The sequence below is a fragment of the Bos taurus genome, chromosome X (assembly GCF_002263795.3).
Source record: "Bos taurus isolate L1 Dominette 01449 registration number 42190680 breed Hereford chromosome X, ARS-UCD2.0, whole genome shotgun sequence".
In the NCBI taxonomy this organism is placed as follows: domain Eukaryota; kingdom Metazoa; phylum Chordata; class Mammalia; order Artiodactyla; family Bovidae; genus Bos; species Bos taurus.
In genome coordinates, this window is record NC_037357.1 from 138642698 (window position 1) to 138666732 (window position 24035).

General features: G+C 47.6%; 3 protein-coding genes across 13 annotated transcripts in view; 1 reads left to right on the forward strand and 2 right to left on the reverse strand.

Moving 5' to 3' along the window:
- ARSH (arylsulfatase family member H) overlaps positions 1 to 24035 on the reverse strand; it is a 51221-nt gene that overhangs the window by 24320 nt on the left and 2866 nt on the right. The window lies entirely within an intron of this gene.
- ARSL (arylsulfatase L) lies at positions 234 to 23137 on the forward strand. 10 transcript variants are annotated; one of them, XM_059883308.1, is made up of 13 exons: positions 235 to 357; positions 1779 to 1958; positions 7340 to 7431; positions 9572 to 9615; positions 12509 to 12658; positions 13847 to 13968; positions 15066 to 15188; positions 17182 to 17608; positions 18205 to 18341; positions 19146 to 19280; positions 19741 to 19903; positions 22049 to 22170; positions 22712 to 23134. In XM_059883308.1, exons 4-13 carry the CDS (start codon positions 9593 to 9595, stop codon positions 23068 to 23070), a joined length of 1761 nt encoding a protein of 586 aa, XP_059739291.1. In that variant the 5' UTR covers positions 235 to 357; positions 1779 to 1958; positions 7340 to 7431; positions 9572 to 9592; the 3' UTR covers positions 23071 to 23134. The 10 variants fall into 10 exon arrangements, with proteins under 10 accessions (XP_059739293.1, XP_024843579.1, XP_059739291.1 ...); XM_005228466.5 differs by having other exon boundaries at positions 7340 to 7425; XM_059883310.1 differs by lacking the exon at positions 12509 to 12658 and having other exon boundaries at positions 234 to 357; positions 7340 to 7425.
- Positions 7420 to 9594, reverse strand: LOC104970184 (uncharacterized). The gene is made up of 3 exons (XM_059883853.1): positions 9570 to 9594; positions 8589 to 8689; positions 7420 to 8351 (listed from the first exon to the last, which is right to left on the reverse strand). The coding sequence occupies exons 1-3, from the start codon at positions 9592 to 9594 to the stop codon at positions 7848 to 7850; spliced, it is 630 nt and encodes a 209-aa protein (XP_059739836.1). The 3' UTR covers positions 7420 to 7847.

Consider the following 24035-nt stretch of genomic DNA (forward strand, 5'->3'; position numbering starts at 1 on the left):
GTCACTATCTATTTCTGCCTAAACTCTCTGCCGACACCTTCCAGAAAGGTCAGGAGAAAGGCTGATCCAGGGGTTTGAATGAGCAACTCAGGGCACGTCCATTCTTGTCGTGACCCCACCTTTTCCAGATTGTGGGGTTGTTTTTTGTTTTTGGTTCCAGAAACCTGTGACCAAAGCGGACCAACCAGCTATAAGGAATTTCAGTCCCCAACCGTCCCAGTTTTCACCCATTCTGGGGTGTGAGAACAGTGACATTGGGCTTCCCAGGCAGCATTCGTGGTAAAGAACCTGCCCGCCAGTGCAGGCAACATAAGAGAGGCGGGTTCGATCCCTGGGTCAGAGGATCCCCTGGAGAAGGTAAGGGCTATCCGCGCCAGTATTCTTGCCTGGAGAATCCCCATGGACAGGGGAGCCTGGTGGGCTGCAGTCCATGGGGTCGCAAAGAGGACATGACTGAGCGTCTGAACAGCAACAAAATAAGTGATTCACTTTGCTGTACAGCAGAAACTAACCCCTCGTGGTCAAGCAACTCTACTCCAATAAAAATTAATTTAAAAAAAGAAATGGATGTTCTGCCACCGTATGGAAAAATGTTTCCCCTAGCCAACAGAAAAGGAAAAAAAAAAAAGGCATGATGCTGAAAAGCAGTTTACACAGATGGTCATGCTATTGAGAGGGTAACAGGCCAGGGGTCTCCAAAGGGAGGAAATAGGCTGCAAGTGTCAGACACTTTTTATCTCTCCCTTAAGGGGCAGGAGGAGACAAAGTTCAAGTGTCAGATTTTTTCTTCCTTCTCTATACAAAATTAAAAGGAGGTTTCTCTTAAAATTCTCTGTTGCCATGCCGACACCTGGTTCCACCGGAACTTAACTTTTCTCCAACCTTGAGCTAAGCAATGCATTTTTCTTATGGAAATGTTTTTCTTAAGATATTCGAATGAAACTATGCCTTTGCTTTGAGATTTGCCTTTCTTCAAAATGATTCCACCTAAGACTTTTTTTTTCTTTTCTCAAACCTTGGGCTGATAATAGCTCAACAAACCAGTTCTGGTGTCAATTGTTCTGTGGCTAAGGGATACCACACCCTGTGCTAAGCTATCTCAAAAATGCATATTGTGGGAGAGCGGTGTGATGAAACTCCTCTTCAGCTTTGAGGTGTCTCTCTTATCTGATTAATAGCTTTCTAAGAGACATAGAATGGCTTGCTAAAAACCAGCAAAGGGTAGGGGGCACTCCTTCTGCCCCTTTCTGATGTCTGTGACAGAAGCTTTGTCTGTCTCTTGTATACTTGAATAAACCTTTAACAAAGAAAAGCTCTGAGCGATCAAGCCTCATCACTGCCCCCGGAATTGAGATCCTCTCGTCCGGAGGCCCAGAATCCCCGCGTGTTTCAGGGCTCAGCAACAACGTTTTCGTTTCAGGTGATCAAGCGTTGTTCGCACGCACAGAAGGAGTTAAAGCCTTCTTGGAGCCGTCCTCTGTCTTGAGGGAAAGCACATGACATTTCAGGACTTGTGCAAGGGGGCATTTTCAAGGCAACCGCCTCCCTGCTTTGGGACAGGGCCCAGCAAACGCCCCCTGTGTCTTGAGCGATGTGCCAGACGCGGTCCAGCCCTGCTTGTGAATGAAAAGGCTCAGTGTTTGCAGCTGTCGGAGATCCCTTGGCAAGCGTTACCATCTTCTCAAGGAGCACAGAAGATTTTCTGTTCGACAGGCAAAAAAAAAAAAAAAAGGACGGACGACAGGCCCTCCCGACTGATCTTCTGTGCTATTTTGCAGAGCGTAAGATTTGCTGATTAGGCGCACAGCCTAACTTGGTTGAGGCGGGACTACTGTTACTCCGGAGAGTGAATCAGCCGCACATGCGTGGACCGCACGGACCTCCCGGGGTCAGAGCCTGAGATCACGTCCCCGCTGCCCGCTGACCTCGGCTGCCCGGGCTCCCAGACTGTCTTGCAGGTAACCCGCTTTTCTTAATTTGTTCTCCAAGCAGCAGCCAGCCAGGCTGGTGACCCTCAGCCCACACGTGGCTGCCTGGCACCCCTCCGGAGTCTGGCTGTACTTGGCAGGCAAATTTTCTTAAAAAAAAAAAAGAAAAAAGAAAACAAAGATATCCATGTCAGATGTTGCCTCCAGGCGGGGTTTCTGGAAGGACTGCAGAATTAAATAGCGAAAGAGAGGGCTTCCCTGGTGGCTCAGACGGTAAAGATTCTGCCAGACCTGGGTTAGATCCCTGGGTCGGGAAGATCCCCTGGAGGAGGGCATGGCAACCCAGTCCAGAATCATTGCCTGGAGAACTCCATGGGCAGAGGAGTCTGGTGGGCTACAGTCCACGGGGTCGCGAACAGAGGAATGCTCTGCAGAGTAGATCTCAGATGCTAAGAGATTTCGGAGCACAGAGGACTGAGCACTGAAGAGATGCTGAGATTCAAAACCGAAGCGGGTCTGGGAACGGAGCCCGGAGCGTAGTGGAGAAGCGAAGCGTGCTGCCCGGGCTCTGGAGGGTGGCCAGAAAGCCAGGGGCTTGCAATTCCTTCTGCCCTGGAAGCGCATCAAAGGCTAAATTATAGGTATTACTTCACTGAAGGGCTGTCTTTCTCTTTTTCTGTATCTTTTTTTTTTAATGGAGATATAAATAGCAGATAACATTGTGAGAGTCTGCCGTGTACAAAGGGGACAGTTTGATACACGCAAAAGCTAGTGGAGGTGATGGAATTCCAGTTGAGCTATTCCAAATCCTGAAAGATGATGCTGTGAAAGTGCTGCACTCAATATGCCAGCACATTTGGAAAACTCAGCAGTGGCCACAGGACTGGAAAAGGTCAGTTTTCATTCCAATGCTAAAGAAAGGCAATGCCAAAGAATGCTCAAACTACTGCACAATTGCACTCATCTTACATGCTAGTAAAGTATTGCTCAAAATTCTCCAAGCCAGGCTTCAGCAATATGTGAACCATGAACTTCCTGATGTTCAAGCTGGTTTTAGAAAAGGCAGAGGAACCAGAGATCAAATTACCAACATCCACTGGATCATGGAAAAAGCAAGAGAGTTCCAGGAAAACATCTATTTTTGCTTTATTGACTATGCCAAAGCCTTTGACTGTGTGGATCACAATAAACTGTGGAAAATTCTGAAAGAGATGGGAATACCAGACCACCTGATCTGCCTCTTGAGAAATTGGTATGCAGGTCAGGAAGCAACAGTTAGAACTGGACATGGAACAACAGACTGGTTCCAAATAGGAAAAGGAGTTTGTCAAGGCTGTATATTGTCACCCTGCTTATTTAACTTATATGCAGAGTACATCATGAGAAACGCTGGACTGGAAGAAACACAAACTGGAATCAATATTGCTGGGAGAAATATCAATAACCTCAGATATGCAGATGACACCACCCTTATGGCAGAAAGTGAAGAGGAACTCAAAAGCCTCTTGATGAAAGTGAAAGTGGAGAGTGTAAAAGTTGGCTTAAAGCCCAACATTCAGAAAACAAAGATCATGGCATCCGGTCCCACCACTTCATGGGAAATAGATGGGGAAACAGTGGAAACAGTGTCAGACTTTATTTTTCTGGGCTCCAAAATCACTGCAGATGGTGACTGCAGCCATGAAATTAAAAGACACTTACTCCTTGGAAGGAAAGTTATGACCAACCTAGATAGCATATTCAAAAGCAGAGACATTACTTTGCCAACAAAGGTTCGTCTAGTCAAGGCTATGGTTTTTCCTGTGGTCATGTATGGATGTGAGAGTTGGACTGTGAAGAAGGCTGAGCGCTGAAGAATTGATGCTTTTGAACTGTGGTGTTGGAGAAGACTCTTGAGAGTCCCTTGGACTGCAAGGAGATCCAACCAGTCCATTCTGAAGGAGATCAGCCCTGGGATTTCTTTAGAAGGAATGATGCTAAAGCTGAAAGTCCAGTACTTTGGCCACCTCATGCAAAGAGTTGACTCATTGGAAAAGACTCTGATGCTGGGAGGGATTGGGGGCAGGAGGAGAAGGGGACGACAGAGGATGAGATGACTTGATGGCGTCACTGACTTGATGGACGTGAGTCTCCGGGAGTTGGTGATGGACAAGGAGGCCTGGCGTGCTGCGATTCATGGGGTCGCAAAGAGTCGGACACGACTGATCGACTGATCTGCTCTGATCTGTGTTGCACTATGTTTGCGTCAACAGCGATAGTGTGAGCCAACACTGCTCTAGCGTAGCATAGTCTCCATGGTTTTTTGTGTGTTCAGAACAATTAAGGTCTAGTCGCTTAATAACTTTGACCCTGGTATTACCTCTGGAACGTATTCACCTACAAAGTGTGAGGTTGCCTCCGTAAACATCTTCCGGTTCCCCCCGGGACAGCTCAGCTGGGAGAAGGACGATGCCCCCAGCTCAGAAGCCCACCCCACCACACAGGCCACATAAGCCAATCTGTCCACTCATAAGCAGAGCTCAGGGTCACTGCAAAAGCCATGCCATGTCAAGGGTCACTGACTCCCCCAAGAGCCAAAATTGGGCTTCCCTCATGTCTTTATCAGAGAAGGCAGTGGCACCCCACTCCAGTCCTCTTGCCTGGAGGGTCGAAAGGATGGAGGAGCCTGGTGGGCTGCAGTCCATGGGGTCGCTAAGAGTTGACTGGGCGACTTCACTTTCACTTTTCACTTTCGTGCATTGGAGAAGGAAATGGCAACCCTCTCCAGTGTTCTTGCCTGGAGAATCCCAGGGACGGGGGAGCCTGGTGGGCTGCCGTCTGTGGGGTCACACAGAGTTGGACATGACTGACGTGACTTAGCAGCGTGGCTTTATGGTTCCTCATGGCCACAAAGAGGCTGCCAGGGACCAGCATTTTCATTGCACATAATGTCACCCAGTCACTTGGTGACACTCCGTCTTTATTGGGTATCCAGGGAAAGAAGTAGAAGGTTAGCCCAAGGAGTGATCCTCGCACCAAGGGACATGATTGCCACTCATCTGTACAAAGCATCTCTTGTCACCAGATTAGGTTGTGGACAAACAAATAAACGTGTTCCTCCCTTTTCACGGAAGAGGAAGTGGCAACCCACTCCAGTGTTCTTGCCTGGAGAATCCCAGGGACAGGGGAGCTTGGTGGGCTACAGTCCACAGGGTCGCAAAGAGTCAGACACGACTGAGCTACCAATGCAACACTTCCCTTTTCTTCCTGTTGTTTGCTACAGATAGTAGCATACCACGTGCTATCCTGATGCTGTCTCTCTTTTTTTTAATTCATTTTTTATTGAAGAATGATTGCTTTACAGAAATTTGCTGTTTTCTGTCAAACCTCAACATGAATCAGGCATAGGTATACACATGTCCCCTCCCTTTTGAAACTCCCTCCTATCTCCCTCCCCATCCCAGCCCTCTAGGTTGAACACAGAGCCCCTGTTTGAGTTTCCTGAGCCATACAGCAAATTCCCGTTGGTTGTCTATGTTACATATAGTAAATAAGTTTCCATGAAACCTTTTTCATTAAAAAATAAAAAAATACTGGATATATGGGCTTCCCTGGTGGCTCAGCGGTAAAGAATCCACCTGCCAATGCAGGAGACCCAGGTTTGATCCCTGGGTCTGGAAGATCCCCTGGAGAAAGAAATGGCAACCCACTCTAGGATTCTTGCCTGGAGAATCCTGTGCGCAGAGGAGCTTAGCAGGCTTCGGCCCCTACAGGGTCGCAAAGTGTGGGACACGACTGAGCAACTAAGCAATAACAAAATATTGCATATGTAGATGACGTGGTCCATCCACAGAACCGAATACCATTTAGCCATGTCTCGGGATTCTGACGCAGGCTACAACGTGGGCGAACCATGAGGACATTTGGCTATGTGAGATACGCTGGACAGGAAAGGACAAATATTGTACAGTCCAGTACTCTTGCCTGGAAAATCCCATGGACGGAGGAGCCTGGTGGGCTGCAGTCCATGGGGTCTCGAAGAGTCGGACACGGCTGAGCAACTTCACTTTCATTTTTCACCTTCATGCTTTGGAGAAGGAAATGGCAACCCACTCCAGTGTTCTTGCCTGGAGAATCCCAGGGACGGGGAAGCCCGGTGGGCTGCCGTCTATGGGGTCGCACAGAGTCGGACACGACTGAAGCGACTTAGCAGCAGCAGCAGCACGGATATAAGCAGCCTAGACTCGTCCAATTCATGGAGACAGAAAGCAGGAGGGTGGGCTCCGTGGGCTGGGGGAGCGGGGTGGGCAAGAGGGTGGTTAATGGGGACAGAGTCTCGGTCTGCGGAGATGAACTAGTTCCGAATGTGGGCAGTGGGGACGTCTGCACAAGGGTGTATAGTTGTGCTCACTGCCACGGTGCTCTGCGTGTAACGATGGAGACGGGAAATTCTGAGATGTCTGCTTCTTGCTGTTTAGTCTCCAGGTCCTGTCCGACTCTTTTTCCAACTTCATGCACTGTAGCCCCGCCAGGCTCCTCTTGTCCGTGGGATTCTGCAGGCAAGAATCCTGGAGAGGGTTGCCGTTTCCTCCTCCAGGGGATCGTCCCGAGCCAGGGATGGAACTCAGGTCTCCTGCATTGGCAGGCGGTTTCGTTACTACTAGTGCCTCCTGGGAAGGGATTTCAGATTGATATGACATGCTCTTCCATACAAATCTTTTTTATTTTTAATTAGTGTGTGTTTACCACAATTCAAAGGCAATCAGGGCTTCCCTGATGGCTCAGCTGGTAAATAATCCACCTGCAATGCAGGAGACCTGGGTTCGATCCCTGGGGTGGGAAGATGACCTGGAGAAGGGATAAGCTACCTACTCCAGTATTCTTGGGCTTCCCTGGTATCTCAGCTGCTAAAGAATCCGCCTGCAATGCAGGAGACCTGGGTTCTATCTCTGGATTGGGAAGATTCCCCTGGAGAAGGGAAAGCCTACCCACTAAAGTGTTCTGGCCTGGAGAATTCCAGGGACTTATGTATAGTCCATGGGGTCGCAAAGAGTCGGACACGACTGAGCGACTTTCACTTTCACCAGAATTAAAAATAAAAAATATGTATTAGAGATCATGTCGTATCGATGTCTTATCACTTCATTTTGCATCTTCCTTTATCCTGCTTCCTTTATGTCAGGGATCAGAAACCTCTGGTGCCTTCCACCAACTCAGCCTGTCTTTAGAAATCCAGTTTTATTGACGAACAAGCTCAGCTGTCTGGATGGTCGAGGGCCACGTCCCGCTGCAACGGCAGAAAGAAGTGGCAGCGACAAGACCACCTTGGCAGAAAAGCCCAAAATATTAATTATCACGTTCTTGATAAACACGTGTTCTACTTTTTTTTTTTTTCCTCTCTTTTTCTTTTTTTTTTTTGCTCACACCTCAAGTCTCGCAGGATCTTCGGTCCCTGACCAGGGATTGAAACTGGACCCAGAATTAGCAGCATGGAATCCTAACCACTGGACCACCGGAGGTGGGGGTACACGTTTGTATACTTTTTTTTTTTTTGAAAATGTTATTTATTGATTGGACTGTGGTGGGTCTTCATTACTGCTCAAGGAGTTTTCTCTAGTGCCACCGAGCAGGGGCTCCTCTCTAGCTGTGGTCTGCGGGCTTCTCACTGCAGTGGTTTGTCTTGTTGCCCAGCACGGGCTCCAAGCTTCTGCAGCTGCAGCTCGTGGCCTCAAGAGCACCAGCTCAGTTAGTTGCTGCTCCTCGGCACCTGGGATCTTCCTGGACTAGAGAACCCGTGTCTCCCTCTCCGGCAGGTGGATTCTTTACGACTGGGCCACTGGGAAAGGCCTTACATTCTTTTTTTTTTTTTTTTTTCGAGTCACATCAGGACTCAGACACAAAAGGTAGAAACCCCAAACCAGCTGGTTTATTTTTTCCTGGTCAAGATGAAGGAGAGTTCCACCCAGGACATACCCACTCTAGCCTACTTCCTGCAGTCTGGCCCCAAGGATATTGCTCGGACAGGCTTGCCAGGAGGCTCAGTGGTAACCAACCTGCCTGCAGGGCAAGAGACGCAGGCGTCCTGGGTTCAATCCCTGGGTCGGGAAGATCCCCTTGGAGGAGGGCACGGCCACCCAGAGCAGTATTCTTGCCTGGAGAATCCCAGGGACGGAGGAGCTCGGTGGGCTGCAGTCTGTGGGATTGCAGAGACTGGAGTAGGACAGAGTGAGCACTCACGTTGTTTGCACACTGGCCCCATCTGATCCAAGGACCTACCTCGAGGGCATCCAGGACCTCGTCAAACAACACGCCACCAGCCTGCCTCGGGACTGGAACATCCGCTTCGTCCCGGAGTTTGTGTAAACAGGACCGGTAAACCACAACCTGGGTGAGGTCCGAGGATTCTAGAACCTTCGGGGGAAACGCAGCTTTGCCAGCTGTTGTCGTTCACTCTCTGAGTCAGGTCCGACGCCTGGGACCTCGTGGACTGTAGCCAGGCCAGGCTCCTCTGTCTGTGGGATTCTTCAGGCGAGAAGACTGCAGATGGTTGCCATTTCCTCCTCCAGGGGATCTTCCTGACCCAGCGATCGAACCTGTGTCTCCTCATTACCAGGTGGGTTCTTTAACTACTGAGCCACCAGGGAGAACCTTGCTTCCTTGAGGCTCCATATGTGAGCCTCAAGGTCCATCTGGACCGAACCAGGTTTCCAGCAGCCACGCCTGAATCCAGAACACCTCGGGGAGTTTCACCGCAAGGGAGAAAACGCGGTTTGTTTTGGGGTCTCAAAAGCAATCACCCCCTCTGTCCTGAGCTACATCTAACGAAGTCCACGTTCTGCATTCTGGAGACAGGGTCCAGTGTCTGTAAAGCTTCTTCTGTAGGGAAGAGCACTGCTTTGGTTCTTTGTTTCCAGATTAATTGCTTTACTACTTATGGCTGTGCTGTGTCTTCTTTGCCGTATCCTAGATCACAGGCTCTAGGGCTCACAGACTTCAGTATTTGTGACTCACAGGCTTCCCTGTTCATCCGCAAGAGGGATCTTCCCAACCCAGGGATGGAACCGGCGTCCCCTGCTTTGGCAGGTGGATTCTTTACCGCCGAGCCACCAGGGAAGCCCCTGTTTGCTTTTTTTGTTGCTGTTCTTGTTTTGGCCACACTGGCCAGCGTGCGGGATGTTAGTTTCTCCAACCACGAATTGAACCCACGCCCTTTGCACTGGAAGTACAGAGTCTTAACTACTCGATTGCTAGGAAATTCCAGGAAAAGCCATCCTTTGTGGGTTTTTAGTAACTTTCGCAGGGTATTGGCAGAATCAAATTTTTCCCTCTTGTTGTTGAAACTCTTGAGTATACAAGAGTGCCCTATGCTCTGCCTCACAGGATTGCCCCCGTTGCCTTAGGGCAACTCAGCGTCCGAAGCTGACTGGCCTCACAGGACTGCCTGTGTGCTCAGTCGTGTCCGACTCTTTCCTCCTCCAGGGGATCTTCCCGACCCAGGGATTGAACCCACATGCCCTGCATTGCAGGCAGGTTCTTTCTTTCTTTCTTTTTTTAACCACTGAGCCGTTGTATTACTTACAGCATTATTATTATATTACATACTGCATTATCAATAGTTCTGTTTCTACTCCCCATGTTAGTACACACCTCTTTATTTCTTACAGGAAATACAAGGAAGAGAGGCCATGTTACGTCTGGAACACTCTTGGTAAGACAGGGCTGTGGGCGATCGGTCATCTTCTCTGTCTGCCCCTGCGTCTTTTCCGGTCAGTTTTTCAGAATCCCTTGATAGTAAAGTGGTCTTTCTCAGTTAGTCACTGATCAATGCCCCTTGGAGTTCCCTGGGGGCTCAGATGGTAAAGAATTTGCCTGCGATGCAGGAGACCTGGGTTTGATCCCTGAGTGGGGAAGATCCCCTGGAGGCATGGCAACCCACTCCAGTATTCCTGCCTGGAGAATCCCATGGGCAGAGGAGCCTGGTGGGCTACAGTCCCCGGGTTGCAAAGAGTCAGACGCGACTGAGCAGCTGAGTGCATGTTAATAAATGTGCGACAGCACTGCTTCTGCTTTATGTTTTGGGTTTTTGGCCCCCAGGCATGTAGGACCTCAGCTTCCAGCTGCTGCTGCTGCTGAGTCACTTCAGTCGTGTCCGACTCTGTGCGACCCCATGGACGGCAGCCCACCAGGCTCCGCCGTCCCTGGGATTCTCCAGGCAAGAACACTGGAGTGGGTTGCCATTTCCTTCTTAGCTTCCCAATCAGGGATCAAACCTGTCCTCCCTGCATTGGAAGGCAAAATCTTAACTGCTGGACTGCCTGGGAAGAAAAAAAAAAGACAAAAACAAAAAATTCAAATGCCTACATGAGATGTATTCAAACTCTTCTGAAATGGTATTGATACTGTATATTTTAAAAGTGTGAGTTGTTTTAATTAAAAAAAAAAATCAAATGCCTGTGAAAGTGAAAGTCGCTCAGTCGTGTCCGACTCTTTGCAACCCCATGGAGTATACAGTCCATGGAATTCTCCAGGCCAGAATACTGGAGTGGGTGGCCTTTCCCTTCTCCAGGGGATCTTCCCAACCCAGGGATCGAACCCAGGTCTCCGGAATTGCAGGCGGATTCTTTACCAGCTGAGTCACAAGGGAATGTATTTGAGCCACAAGAGATGTATTCAAACTCTTCTGAAATGGGATGATAATATATATTTTTAAAGTGTGAGTTATTTTTAACTATCTGAAATCTGAAATAGGTTGATAATATTTAAACAAATAAAAAAGAGTATGAGTGTTTTTAACTCAAAAAAAAAAAAAAAGGAAAAAAATGCCTAAGAGAGGTTTGCAAACTTTTATGAAATGGGATGATAATTTTTCTTTTTAAGAGTGTGAGTTGTTTTTAACTAAAAAAAAAAAAAAGAAAGAAAGGGAAAAAAAGTCAAATGCCTAAGAGATATATTCAAACTCTTGTGAAATGGGATGATAATATACATTTTAAAAAGTGTGAGTTGTCTTTCACTAAAAAAGAAAAAAATTAAATGCCTAAGCGGTATACTCAGGCTCTTCTGAAATGAGATCATAATATTAACAAAGTGTGAGTTTTTTTTAAACTAAAAAAGGAAAAAAAAAAATCAAATGCCTAAAGGATGTATTCAAATTCTTCTGAAATGGGATGATAGTATTTAAAAAAAAAAAGTGTGAGTCATTTTAACTAAAAAAAAAGAAAAATCAAATGCTTAAGACATGTATTCAGGCTCTTCTGAAATTCGAAACTAATATTAAAAAAAAAAGTATGAGTTTCTTTTAACAAAAAAGAAAATGCCTAAGAGATGTATCCAAACTCTTCTGAAATGGGATGATAATTTAATATAACATATATTTAGGGCTTCCCTGGTGGCTCAGCTGGTAAAGAATCCAGCTGCAATGCAGGAGACCCCAGTTCGATTCCTGGGTCGGGAAGAGCCCCTGGCGAAGGGAACAGCTACCCACTCCAGTTTTATTGGGCTTCCCTTGTGGCTCAGCGGGTAAAGAATCTGCCTGCAATGCGGGAGACCTGGGTTCGATCCCTGGGTTGGGAAGATCCCCTGGAGAAGGAAACAGCTACCCACTCCAGTATTCTGGCTTGGAGAATTCCATGGACTGTATAGTCCATGGGGTCGCAAAGAGAAAAAAAAAAGAAGAAAAATCAAATGCTTAAGACACGTAACCAACCTCTTCTGAAATTCAATGCTAATATCTAAAAAAAGTACGAGTTGCTTTGAACAAAAAGAAAATGCGCAAAAGATGTTTTCATCTGAAATGGGATGATAGCATATATATTATATTTAATATAATATATATTTAACTAAAAAAAGAAGAAAAAATATTGAATGCCTGAGAGATGTATTCAAACTCTTCTGAAATGGGATGATAATATATATATTATATTTAAGAAAGTATAATATTTCCTTCTCCAATGCATGAAAGGGAAAAGTGAAAGGGAAGTCGCTCAGTCGTGTCCGACTCTTACCGACCCCATGGACTGCAGCCTACCAGGCTCCTCTGTCCATGGGATTTTCCAGGCAAGAGTACTGGACTGGGGTGGCATTGCCTTCTCTGAATATATATTTAATTAATATATGTTATATCTAATATAATATAGCATTTTTTAAAAAGAAGAAAAAAGAATCAAATGCCAGAGAGATGTATTCAAACTCTTCTGAAATGGGATGATAATATATATATTATATATAATAAAATATAATATACAATTAATTAATATATATTTAATGTAATGTACAGTTTTAAAAAGAAGAAAATAGAATCAAGTGCCTAAGAGCTGTATTCAAACTCTTCTGAAATGGGATGATTATATATATATATATATATATATATATATATATATATATAATATACATTTAATTAATATGTTATATTTAATGTAATATAACATACAGGTTTAAAAAGAAGAAAAAGGATTCAAATGCCTAAGAGATGTATTCAAACTCTCCTGTAAGGGGATGCCCCTCTCAGAGTCCCCTGAACGAGTGCCCCCAGCCTTTCCGGCTCACAGAGGCTGTGTACTTAGATGGAACCCCGCACGCAGCCTTGTCTGGTCCTTGTCTTTCAGGAGCTGGCTGGCTCTCGCACTCGCTGTGCTTCTGGGTGCGAAACCCTCAGCCTGCGGCCCTCCACCTGGTCCCCGGCCAAACATCCTCCTTCTGATGGCGGACGATCTCGGCATTGGAGACGTCGGTTGCTATGGCAACACCACCATCAGGCAAGGACGGGAGAACGGCTTATGGGTGCAGAGGTCCACGATAAGCCATCTGACCTTTGGTGTCGGCAATTCAAACTTGAACAGAGCTGTGTCACATCCATTCTTTGTATTGTGTGGGGCTTCCCAGGTGGCTCAGTGGTAAGGAGTTTGCCTGCCAATGCAGGAAATGCGGGTTCGATCCCTGTGTCGGGAAGATCCCTGGGGGGAGGGCTTGGCAACTCACTCCAGTATTCTTGCCTGGAGAATCCCATGGACAGAGGAGCCTGGTGGGCTACAGTCCGTGGGGTCGCAAAGAGTCAGACACGACTGAGCCACTAAAAACACTTCAGTCTTGCATTCTTCCCACGTCTGCACTCAGGCCGGCTCAAAGGTGTAGAATAGCTGAATCACTCTACTGTACACCAGAGACTAATGTAATATGGTGAATCAATGATACACCCATATAAAAAATTTTAAATTGAAAAAGACTGAGAGTCCTAAGTGAAGAGTCACCCTGGACTCTCAATTCTGGATGTTCTGTTGAGTCCATCTCAGCCTCAGCAGTACAATGTGGAAGCTTTTGATAAACAATGCAGTTGGATGGGATTTCCCTGGTGGCCCAGTGGTTAAGACTCTGCCTTCCAATGCAAGGGACCCGGGTTCGATACCCGCTCTGGGAACTAAGACCCTGCGGGTAGCAAGGTGTGGCCAAACATTGATAAACAGTTTTGCAGTTGATGTTTCTTTGATGGTTCGGAAGACATTTGAAGTTTAGCCCTGTTTTTTTCTTTGTTGTTATTAATTTTCAACGGAGTATAGTTGCTTTACGATGTTGTATTAGTTTCTGCTGTACAGTGAATCACCATATGTATACCTGTATCCCCTCTCTTTTGGCATTTTCTTTCCCATTTAGGTCACCATGGAGCACTGAGCAGAGTTCTCCATGCTGTACTGTAGGTTCTGACTAGTTACCTATTTTATACGTAGTATCATGCTAAGTCGCTTCAGTCATCTCCTGGCGGGCTACAGTCCCCCGGGGTCACAAAGAGTTGGACATGATTGAATGAGCCCGCACAGGAAATCAGGGAGTTATTCACTGGTAATTGCCAGGTTTTCTATCAAGTAGGATGTCACTCTGCCTTACGGAAAGGAAAATAAGCCATGTGTTGGTTTGCTGAGGATTAAGAGAGTTAATGTTTCCTTCCTCAGGACTCCAAACATCGACCGCCTCGCGGCGGATGGCGTGAGGCTCACCCAGCATCTGGCCGCTGCCCCTTTGTGCACCCCGAGTAGGGCAGCATTTTTAACGGGCAGATACCCACTCCGATCAGGTTGGTCCATCCGTCTGTCTAATCACACTGCACAGGAACACGCTCTCTGTAACTCTTCAGGCATGAATTGTTCGGTACAGGGTCGGGAGAATGCTCCAAGTCCCCCTGTATTTTTTTTTAAGTGTTTTTATTTAATTGTGGTCAAAGTCACATAATATGCAACATCCTATCTTAACCATATTTAACCACACATTTCAAGGGCTTTCCTGGTGGCTCAGACGGTAAAGAATCTGCCTCCAATGCAAGAGACCTGGGTTCGGTCCCTGGGTTGGGGAGATTCCCCTGGAGAAGGGCAGGGCTACCCACTCCAGCAGTTCTGGCCTGGAGAATCCCATGGACTCTACAGTCCGTGTGGTCGCAGAGACTGGGACATGACTGAGCGCCTTTCACCCACAAACTGAAACCGTTGTCTCCATTAAAGACAAAGTTGCCATAACTAGAGAAAAGCCCAACGTCAGCCATGAAGACCCAGAGTAGCCAAAAAATAAAACAGACATAAAAAAAAAAATTTTTTTTAAAGAAACTATACTGGGTGAAAATGCAGAGAAATAAAGCCCATGAGGTCAACTCATGTTGGAAGGTTAAATTTTCCATCGCATATTGAGTCGTGGAGATTTCCACCAAATACTCTGAGTTGAAATAATAAAAGCAGAGACTTCCCTGGTGGTGCAGTGGCTGACTGTGCACCCAACGCAGGGGCCCTGAGTCCAATCCTTGCTCACAAAACTGAGACCCCCACATGCAGAAACTAGGAGTTCACACACACAGTTAACAGATCCTGTGGGCCTGCCTAAGACCCAGCGCAGCCAAGTAGGTAAAAGGAAAATATTAAGTAGGGGACTCAGACCATAAAGAATCTGCCTGCAATGCAGGAGACCCAGGTTCAATCCCTGGGAAGGGAAGATCCCCTGGAGAAGGGACTGACTACCCACTCCAGTATTTTTTCCTTTAAAATCCTATAGACAGAGGAGCCTGCTGTGTTACTTCCATGGCTCACAAAGACTCAGACAGGACTGAGTGACTAACATTTAACAACAGCAGTGATGATACAACTCGATGTCTGACTGTAGCGTCTCTCTGAACACCTTTCATCAAAGGTATGGTTTCCAGTCAAGGTCTCCGTGTTCTTCAGTGGACAGCGGTCTCTGGAGGACTTCCGCCCAGCGAAATAACTTTTGCAAAAATACTGAAAGCTAAAGGCTATACCACTGGACTCATAGGTATGTACACTTTCTAAGGATTAAGCACATTACTATTTGTTTCTTCTGAAGACTTTTATACTGGACTCGGTTTAGACGATCCCAATTTTGTTGGCAGGATCCAAAGAACCATAGTCAGGAGCCCAACAGTATTGGGCACATTATTTTTATAGGGACATTTAATTCACCTATGGGCTTCCCTGACAGCTCAGTTGTAAGGAATCCGCCTGCAATACAGGAGACCCCGGTTCGATCCCGGGTTAGGAAGATCCGCTGGAGAAGGGATAGGCTGCCCACTCCAGTATTCTTGGGCTTCACTTGTGGCTCAGCTGGTAAACAATCCGCCTGCAATGCGAGAGACCTGGGTTTGATCCCTGGGTTGGGAAGATTCTCCCGGAGAAGGGAATGGCTCCCCACTCCAGTATTCTTGCCTGGGGGATTCCATGGACTTATAGTCCATGGGGTCGCAAAGAGTTGGACATGACGGAGCGACTTTCACTTTCACTTCAACTAAAAAGTTTGCAAATGAAATAGTTGGGAAACACAGTAGAATTTCTCACTGGACATAAAGCTCCACGCATGGTGGAATGGTGCTACCCAGGTTGCTTCATGCGAAGTAGATGTGCCAGAAATATCAGCTGAATGAGATATTTGCCATTTCATGCAAATTTCTGATACGTTATGATTTAAAAGCTTAGAAATTGGGCTGGGGTCAGAGTGGGAGTTTGGGATGGACATGGACACACTGCTGTATTTAACAAGGAGAACCAGCAAGGACCTGCTGGACAGCACAGGGAACTCTGCTCAATACTCTGTAATAACCTTATGGTTCCCGGGGGGAAGGATGGGGGAAGGGATAGTCAGGGAGTCTGGGATGGACATGGACGCACTGCTGTGTTTAACATGGAGAACCAGCAAGGACCTGCTGGACAGCACAGGGGACTCTGCTCAATAGTCTGTAATAATCTAAGTGAGGAAAAATTTTGAAAAAGAAGAGAGAACGTGCATATGTATCACTGATTCACTTTGCTCTACATCTGAAACTAACAGAACTCTGTTAATAATACTCCAATATGAAATAAAAACTAAACAAATAAAAATATAACTGCAAATCATCTGCAAGACAGCATTGGAGGCATCACAGATGTGACAGTAACAAATTTTCAACAGCATGCAAAATCTCTCTAAGGTTCCCACTCAAGCCCACATGGAGTTCTAATCTGTTGCTGTTGCTCAGTCACTCAGTCGTGTCCGACTCTTCGAGACCCCATGGACTGCAGCACACCAGGCCTCCCTGCCCTTCACCATCTCCCAGAGTTTGCTGAAACTCGTGTCCATTGAGTTGGTGATGCCATCCAACCATCTCCTCCTCTGTTGCCCCCTTCTCCTGGCTTCAGTCTTTTCCAGCATCAGGGGTCTTTTCAAATGAGTCCGTTCTTTGCATCAGGTGGCCAAAATATTGGAGCCTCAGCTTCAGCATCAGTCCTTCTAATGAATATTCAGGACTGATTTCCTTTAGGATGGACTGCTTGGATCTCCATCCAGTCCAAGGGGTTCTCAAGAGCCTTCTTCAACACCTCAGTTCAAAAGCATCAATTCTTTGATGCTCAGCTTTCTTTCTGGTCCAACTCTCACATCCATACATGACCACTGGAAAAACCATAGCTTTGACTAGATGGACCTTTGCTGGCTTGGTTATGGAGTTCTCAACTGAGAAACAGCAAGATGCAGGCAACTCATGAGTGTTTCAAAGGACGATCAGACTCTGGGAAGATGGAGATGGTGATTAGCTTTAACGGGCACCAGAAACGCGGGCACAGGAACATCTTGCCTTGACCCAACCTGGCCAGGTTCCTTGGGAAATAACAGCAAACACTTTCCCCTGCCCAGCTGCCTGCATCCTGACCTCATCCCACGATGTGGCAAGCACGTCATACCCACTCACCAAAAGATGAAAGGAACATTGTCACATCTGCACACTTTTTTTTTTTTTTTTTTTTTGCCTATTTTCCAGGAAAATGGCATTTGGGTCTCAGCTGTGCGTCTCCCGACGATCACTGCCACCACCCGCTCAATCACGGCTTCGACCATTTCTACGGAATGCCGTTCAGCATGATGGCAGACTGCGAGCGCTGGGAACTATCCGAGAAGCGTGCGGTCCTGGAGAGTCGACTCGACGTCTGCTTCCAGCTCGTGGCCTTGGCCACGCTCACACTCACAATCGGGAAACTCACCCACCTGATACCGGGCGCCTCCTGGACTCTGGTCATCTGGTCGGCCGTCGTGTGCCTCCTGCTCTTCGCCACTTCCTGTTTGGTGGGCGCCCTGATCATGCACGCGGACTGCTTTCTGATGCGGAATCACTCCATTGCAGAGCAGCCCATGCGCTCTCAGAGGACGACGCCACTCATGCTCCAGGAGGTCTCATCCTTCGTCAAAAGGTGAGTGCAGAAAGGCGCTTCAGGGTGAAGACGCATCCCGAGTCTCCTTCTTCCAAAATGGGTAGGTTGTTGTTCGGTCACTCAGTCATGTCTGACTCTTCGGGGCCCGATGGACTGCATCAGACCAGGCCTCCCTGTCCATCACCAACTCCTGGAGCTTACTCAAACTCACGTCCATCACGTTGGCAATGCCATCCAACCATCTCATCCTCTGCTGCCCCCTTCCCCTCTTGTTAATAGGTATAAAAAAAGTGAAACTGTAGTCGCTGAGTCATATCTGACGCTTTACAACCTCATGGACTATAGCCCACCAGGCTCCTTTATCTATGGGATTCTCCAGGCAAGAATACTGGACTGGGTTGCCATTTCCTCCTCCAGGGGATCTTCCCCACCCAGGCATCAAACCCAGGTCTCCTGTGTTGCAAGCAGATTCTTTACCAACTGAGCCACCAGGGAAGCCCGCATGGTGAAATCGTTCTGGCTCAGAAAGACCATTTTGGTGAAATGGAGGCTGAGTGACATTCCCTGGAACCCAACTGGGTCCCGTGAAACAAGTGGCCAAGAAATAAGGCCAGGTGTGTTGTATCGGTTTTCAGACACAAGCAAGGACCTTTCCTCCTTTTTGTGTCCTTTCTGCACGTCCACACCCCTCTGGTCACGACGGAGAACTTCCGAGGGAGGAGTCCCCACGGGCTTTACGGGGACAACACAGAAGAGATGGACTGGATGGTGGGTGAGTAGCTTTTCTTCGTTGCTGTGCGGACACTTTAACGCCTGGTTCATACTCACCTCTGCCCCCGCTCCTTTCTTCTCTATAACCTTCTTTTCCCTCACTTTTAAGTGTTCTCTACATTGTCCTATGTCTCATGCACCCTTGTACTGCTCCTGAAATTTTTTGGAGGCTGAATGGGGCATATACAAAGAGATGTATGACTCTTAGATCAAAGATGCTTTCTGATTGTTCAGTCTCCAAGTCGTGTCCGACTCTTTGCGACCCCACGGACTGCATCACTCCAGGCTCCTCTGTCCGTCACCATCTCCTAGAGTTTGCTCAAATTCATGCCCATTGAGTTGGTGATGATACCTGATCACCTTATCCTTTGCTGCCCTTTTCTCCTTTTGCCTTCAATCTTTCCCCAGCATCAGAGTCTTTTCCAGTGAGTCAGCTCTTCCCATCAGGTGGCCACAGGACTGGAGTTTTAGCATCAGTCCTTCCAATGAATATTCAGGGTTGGCTTCCTTTAGGATGGACTGGTTTGACCTTGCAGTCCAAAGAACCCTGAGAATCTTCTCCAGCACCACAGTTCGAAAGCATCCGTTCTTTTGCGCTCAGCCTTCTTTATGGCCCAAGTCTCACATCCGTACATGACTACTGGAAAAACGACAGCTTTGACTACAGAGACTAGAGTACCACACTTCTATTACTGGTCACTCGCTATGCTTTCATACTAAAGACTCCTTTTCATGCAGCAGTCCAAAAATTTGGTGAAAGACTGTCTTGTGTTTTGACCACCTCAGACACATCTGTTCCTTGCAGGCCAGATCCTTGAGACTTTGGATACAGAAGGGTTGACCAACAGTACCCTCGTTTACTTTACATCGGATCACGGGGGATCCTTAGAGGCTCGGTTTGGAAACAACCAATACGGTGGCTGGAATGGGATATATAAAGGTGAGACTGAAGCATTCCTGGATGTGTCTTCATCTCGTCCCAATAATTCTCAACCCTTCCTCCGGAATGTGAGTTTACAAAAGCAAAGTCATAAAAGTCAGAAGAACTCAAATGATCACCGTGGTGGACAGAATCATGTCCCCAAAGACGTCCACATCCTTTATAGACACGTGGTTGATAGACAGAATGATGTCCCCAGAGACGTCCACATACTGACCCCCGAGTGGTGGACAGAATAATGTCTCCCGAGACATTCACATCCTGACCCCAGTATGGTAGAAAACCCACACCCAGATTAATAAGGAAAATAAAATCTGACCGTGTAGGAGCTAAATGTCATCATGTCCTTAAACAGAGAGGGACAGAAAGAGTGATTTGCAATGAACAGAAGGGTCTAGTTACCCAGGGAAGCAACCCCTGATTTTGAATCGCATTCTTTCCTGTTCACGTTTAAACACAGGAGGCAAAGGAATGGCCGGCTGGGAAGGCGGGATCCGGGTCCCGGGGATATTCCGGTGGCCCGGGGTCCTGCCGGCCGGCCGCGTGATCCACGAGCCCACCAGCTTGATGGACATCTTCCCCACTGTGGTGCACCTCGCAGGCGGCCAGGTGCCCCAGGACAGGTAAAGACCGGCCCAGAGAAGGCAATTCCGTGTTGCCTGGAGGCAACATGTGCATCAAACATCACCGTCCCTTTCGTCGGGCCTAAAACACCCATGAGATCAGTACCTGGAAAAGCATTCATCATTAGGGCCTCCAGTGTTTGCTTTACGGAGGACACATGTCCTTCTCCTGAGTTAAAAGTGGAGCCTTTTGAGTATAAGGACGATGGTCCCTGAAACGCTCCAGTACATTTACTGACAGTTCGTCACAAGAGTCCTTTTCACGTAGCCTGGTGGGGACTTTTGATGTTTCCGGTTTTTTTTTTTTTTCCACTTTAAATATTACAGAGACTTCCCTGGAAGTCTGGTGGTTGAGACTCCGTACTTCCAATGCAGGGGTTGTGGGTTCAATCCCTAGTCAGGAAACTAAGATCCTGCATGCAGTACAATATGGCACCCCCCAAAATCATAGAAAATTTGGGAGTAAAATAAAGAAAAGAAAATAATTTAAGCTTGCTAACATACAGATGAATACATAATTAATTTATACAATGAAAGTGAAAGGATTAGTCTCCCAGTCATGTGTGACTCTTTGCAACCCCATGTACTGTCCCCCGCCAGGCTCCTCTGTCCATGGGATTTTCCGGGTAGGAATACTGGAGTGGGTTGCCTTGCCCTTCTCCAGGGGATCTTCCCAACCCACGGATCGAGCCCCAGTCTCCTACATTGCAGGCAGAGTCTTTACTGTCTGAGCCACCAAGGAAGCCCCATATTATATGATACCTGTATACTATATGTATTTAGATGTATTTAATATACTTATATATACATATTATATACTTGTATATGTGTGCATGCTAAGTCCCTTCAATTGTGTCTGACTGTTTGCGATGCTATGGACTATAGCCGCCAGGCTCCTGTCTGTCTCCAGGCAAGAACACTGGAGTGGGCTATTCATATATATATATATATATATATATATTTAAGTATTTGTATAAAATATGTCTAAATATATCTCTGTAGATATACATGTACATATCTATGTATATTTAGACATCTTAATGCATGGACAAAAATTTTAATGGCTTTACAGTATTCTTTCAAATAACCTCTTACAGGTGGACATTAGCCTTGTTCCTTAAAAAAAAAAAAAAAGCAAAACCTGGCTTTGTCATTTTACTGTCTGTCGTAATTATCTTTTTAGTAAAAATCCCTACAAGTTGAATTTCTGGGTCATAGCCTGTGCCATTTACAGGTAAATTTCTTGATATATTTTGTAAATGTGTTATATATGGCCTATAGAATATATATGTATATTTGTGTATATGATATATATTGTATGTTTTTATGTACTAATATATGTTGTTAGTGTGTGTACATATATGTACATATACATACATGTAGTGTGTGTATGTGTGTTAGTCATTCAGTTGTGTCCCACTCTTTGGGACCCCATGGACTGTAGCCCGCCAGGCTCCTCTGTCCATAGGATTTCCCAGGCAAGGATACTGGAGTGGGTTGCCATTCCCTTCTCCGAGGGATCTTCCTGACCCAGGGATTGAACCTACTCCTCCTGCATTGGCAGGGAGGTTCTTTACCATGAGCACCAACTGGGAAGCCCCATATATATCTTGAGTGAAGTGCAAGTCGCTCCGTCGTGTCCGACTCTTTGCAACCCCATGGACTATACAGCCCATGGAATTCTCCAGGCCAGTGGGTAGCCTTTCCCTTCTTCAGGGCATCTTCCCAACCCAGGGATCGAACTCAGGTCTCCTGCACTGCAGGAGGATTCTTTATCAGCTGAGCCACCAGGGAAGCCCCATATATACTGTATATACGCATATGTATTTTATTATATATATTTATGGAATGATTCCAGGTCTTATGGATGATGCACAGCACATATTCTGTGACGAGTTAAAGGTCCAATCTGTATAAAACCAAGCAGCTGTTTCCCAGACATTAGCTCATCCGTGCATTCAGAATAAGGCTGGGCAGACCTTTGTGTCAGCCCCCAGCAGGGGGCGGGGACCCGCCAGGCTCTTCTAAACAAAGGTCCTGCCTGCAGGCAGATGGTATACCAGTTGCCGGCGGGGCTCGCTCAAGGGTCTTGCCCACCTCCCAGTGGCCCCGCCCTGAGTCCGCGCCCCTCGCTCCCACCTGCAGGGTGGTGGACGGCCGGGACCTGCTGGCCCTGCTCCAGGGGACCGCGCGGCACTCGGACCACGAGTTCCTCATGCACTACTGCGAGAGCTTTCTGCACGCCGCCCGGTGGCACCAGCGTGACCGTGAGTCCGCCGCACGCGGGGGCCCGGCTTGGCCTCTGCTCTCCTTTTCTGCTGCCTCACGCCTTTCTTTTATTTCCACGTGATTGTCTTTACTTCCTTCTTGGTGGTATTTTTCTTCCGATCCCAGGAGCATCCTTTAGCTGTCAGTCATCCTGCCCTGGTGGGATGGGAATGCTTGCCTATGGTTTCGTGGTTGTTGAGTCACTAAGTCGTGTCAAACTCTTTGGTGACCCCATGGACTGTGAAGCTCCCCCCAACCCCGCCAGGCTCCTCTGTCCATGGGATTCTCTGGGCAAGAATACTGGAGTGGGTTGCCATGCCCTTCTCCTCCAGGGAATCTTCCCGACCCAGGGATCGAACACGGGTGTCCCGTGTTGCAGCCAGATTTTTTACTGTCTGAGCCACTAGGGAAGCCTACAGCTGTCCCATCCACCCCAAACATGCTCAGAAGACTGGCCACCATCCATCCTTAACCTTCAGTAAGTCCACTAATTGAATCCACTAATTCAGTTAAGTTCACTAATTCTCCCCCTTCCTCCAGGGGGCGCAGTGTGGAAAGTCCACTTCACAACCCCCATCTTCCAGCCAGACGGCGCGGGCGCCTGTTACGGGCAGATAGTGTGCCCCTGCTCGGGGAACAGGGTGACCCACCACGCCCCACCGCTGCTCTTCGACCTGTCCCGAGACCCTTCCGAGGCCCACGCCCTCACGCCGGACACGGAGCCCTCGTTTCACCAGGTGGTGGAGACCGTGGCCCGGGCCGTGGCGGCCCATCGCCAGACGCTCATCCCGGTTCCGCTGCAGCTGGACGCGGCGGACAACACGTGGAAGCCGTGGCTGCAGCCCTGCTGTGGTCGGTTTCCCTTCTGCTGGTGCGATCGGGACGCGGACCCCCGGTAGGAGCCCGCCTGTGATAACCGGCTCACTGGGGTCAAACAAATATAAAACATCGGTGTGAAGTCAAGTTGCCTGCCTGTGTGGGCTTGAATGCTTTCACCTAGAATCCAGGCTTGGGGTTGGTGCAGGGCGGTGGGGTGGCGGGAAGGAAAGGCTGAGATATATGAAGAGTAACATGGAAATTCACATTGCGGCTGCGTCGTGCCAGACTCTTTGCGACCCCATGGACTGTAGCCCCACCAGGCTCCTCTGTCCATGGGATTCTCCAGGCAAGAATACAGGAGCGGGTTGCCAAGCCCTCCTATAGGGGATCTTCCCGACCCAGAGATCCAACCGCGTTGCAGGCGGATTCTTTACCAGCTGAGCCACCAGGGAAGCCTGGAAACTTACACGACCATATGTAAATTACATAAGCAAAGGGAATTTCGCCATATGACTCAGGGAACTCAAACGGGTTCGGTGACAACCTCGACGGGTGGGATGGGGAGGCAGATGGGAAGGAGGTTCAAGAGGGAGGGGACATATGTATACCTATGGCTGATTCATGTTGAGGTTTAGCAGAAGCCAACCAAATTCTGTAAAGCAATTATCCTTCAATTAAAAAGATAAATCAATTTAAAAAAAAGAATCCAGTACTTGTCTTTCTGTTTTGACACTGAGAAAGACAAATATCGTATATTAATGTATATAGGAGAAGGGGACGACAGAGGATGAGATAGTTGGATGGCATCACCGACTCAATGGACATAAGTTTGAGCAAACTCCAGAGCTGGTGATGGACAAGGAGGCCTGGCGTGCTGCTGTCCACAGGGTCATAAAGACTCGAACACGACTGAGTGACTGAACTGAATGCACGTACGTGGAATCTAGAAAGGTGGTCCTGATGATCCTAACTGCAGAGCTGCAAAGGAGATGAGACATAAAAGACATAATTGCAGACACAGCGGGGGAAGGACGGGGTGGGACAG

Excerpts from the sequence above, each read along its gene's own strand:
- ARSL (XM_059883308.1), top strand. The coding sequence starts at position 9,593 with ATGTTACGTCTGGAACACTCTTG. Across the intron at positions 13,969-15,065 it reads CAGATACCCACTCCGATCAG|GTATGGTTTCCAGTCAAGGT; the intron begins GTTGGTCCATCC and ends CTTTCATCAAAG. Across the intron at positions 17,609-18,204 it reads GTCTCATCCTTCGTCAAAAG|ACACAAGCAAGGACCTTTCC; the intron begins GTGAGTGCAGAA and ends ATCGGTTTTCAG.
- LOC104970184 (XM_059883853.1), bottom strand. The coding sequence starts at position 9,594 with ATGGCCTCTCTTCCTTGTATTTCCT. Across the intron at positions 8,690-9,569 it reads CTCTCTTCCTTGTATTTCCT|ACCCCAAAACAAACCGCGTT; the intron begins GTAAGAAATAAA and ends ATTGCTTTTGAG. Across the intron at positions 8,352-8,588 it reads GGTTCGGTCCAGATGGACCT|ACAACAGCTGGCAAAGCTGC; the intron begins TGAGGCTCACAT and ends AGAGAGTGAACG.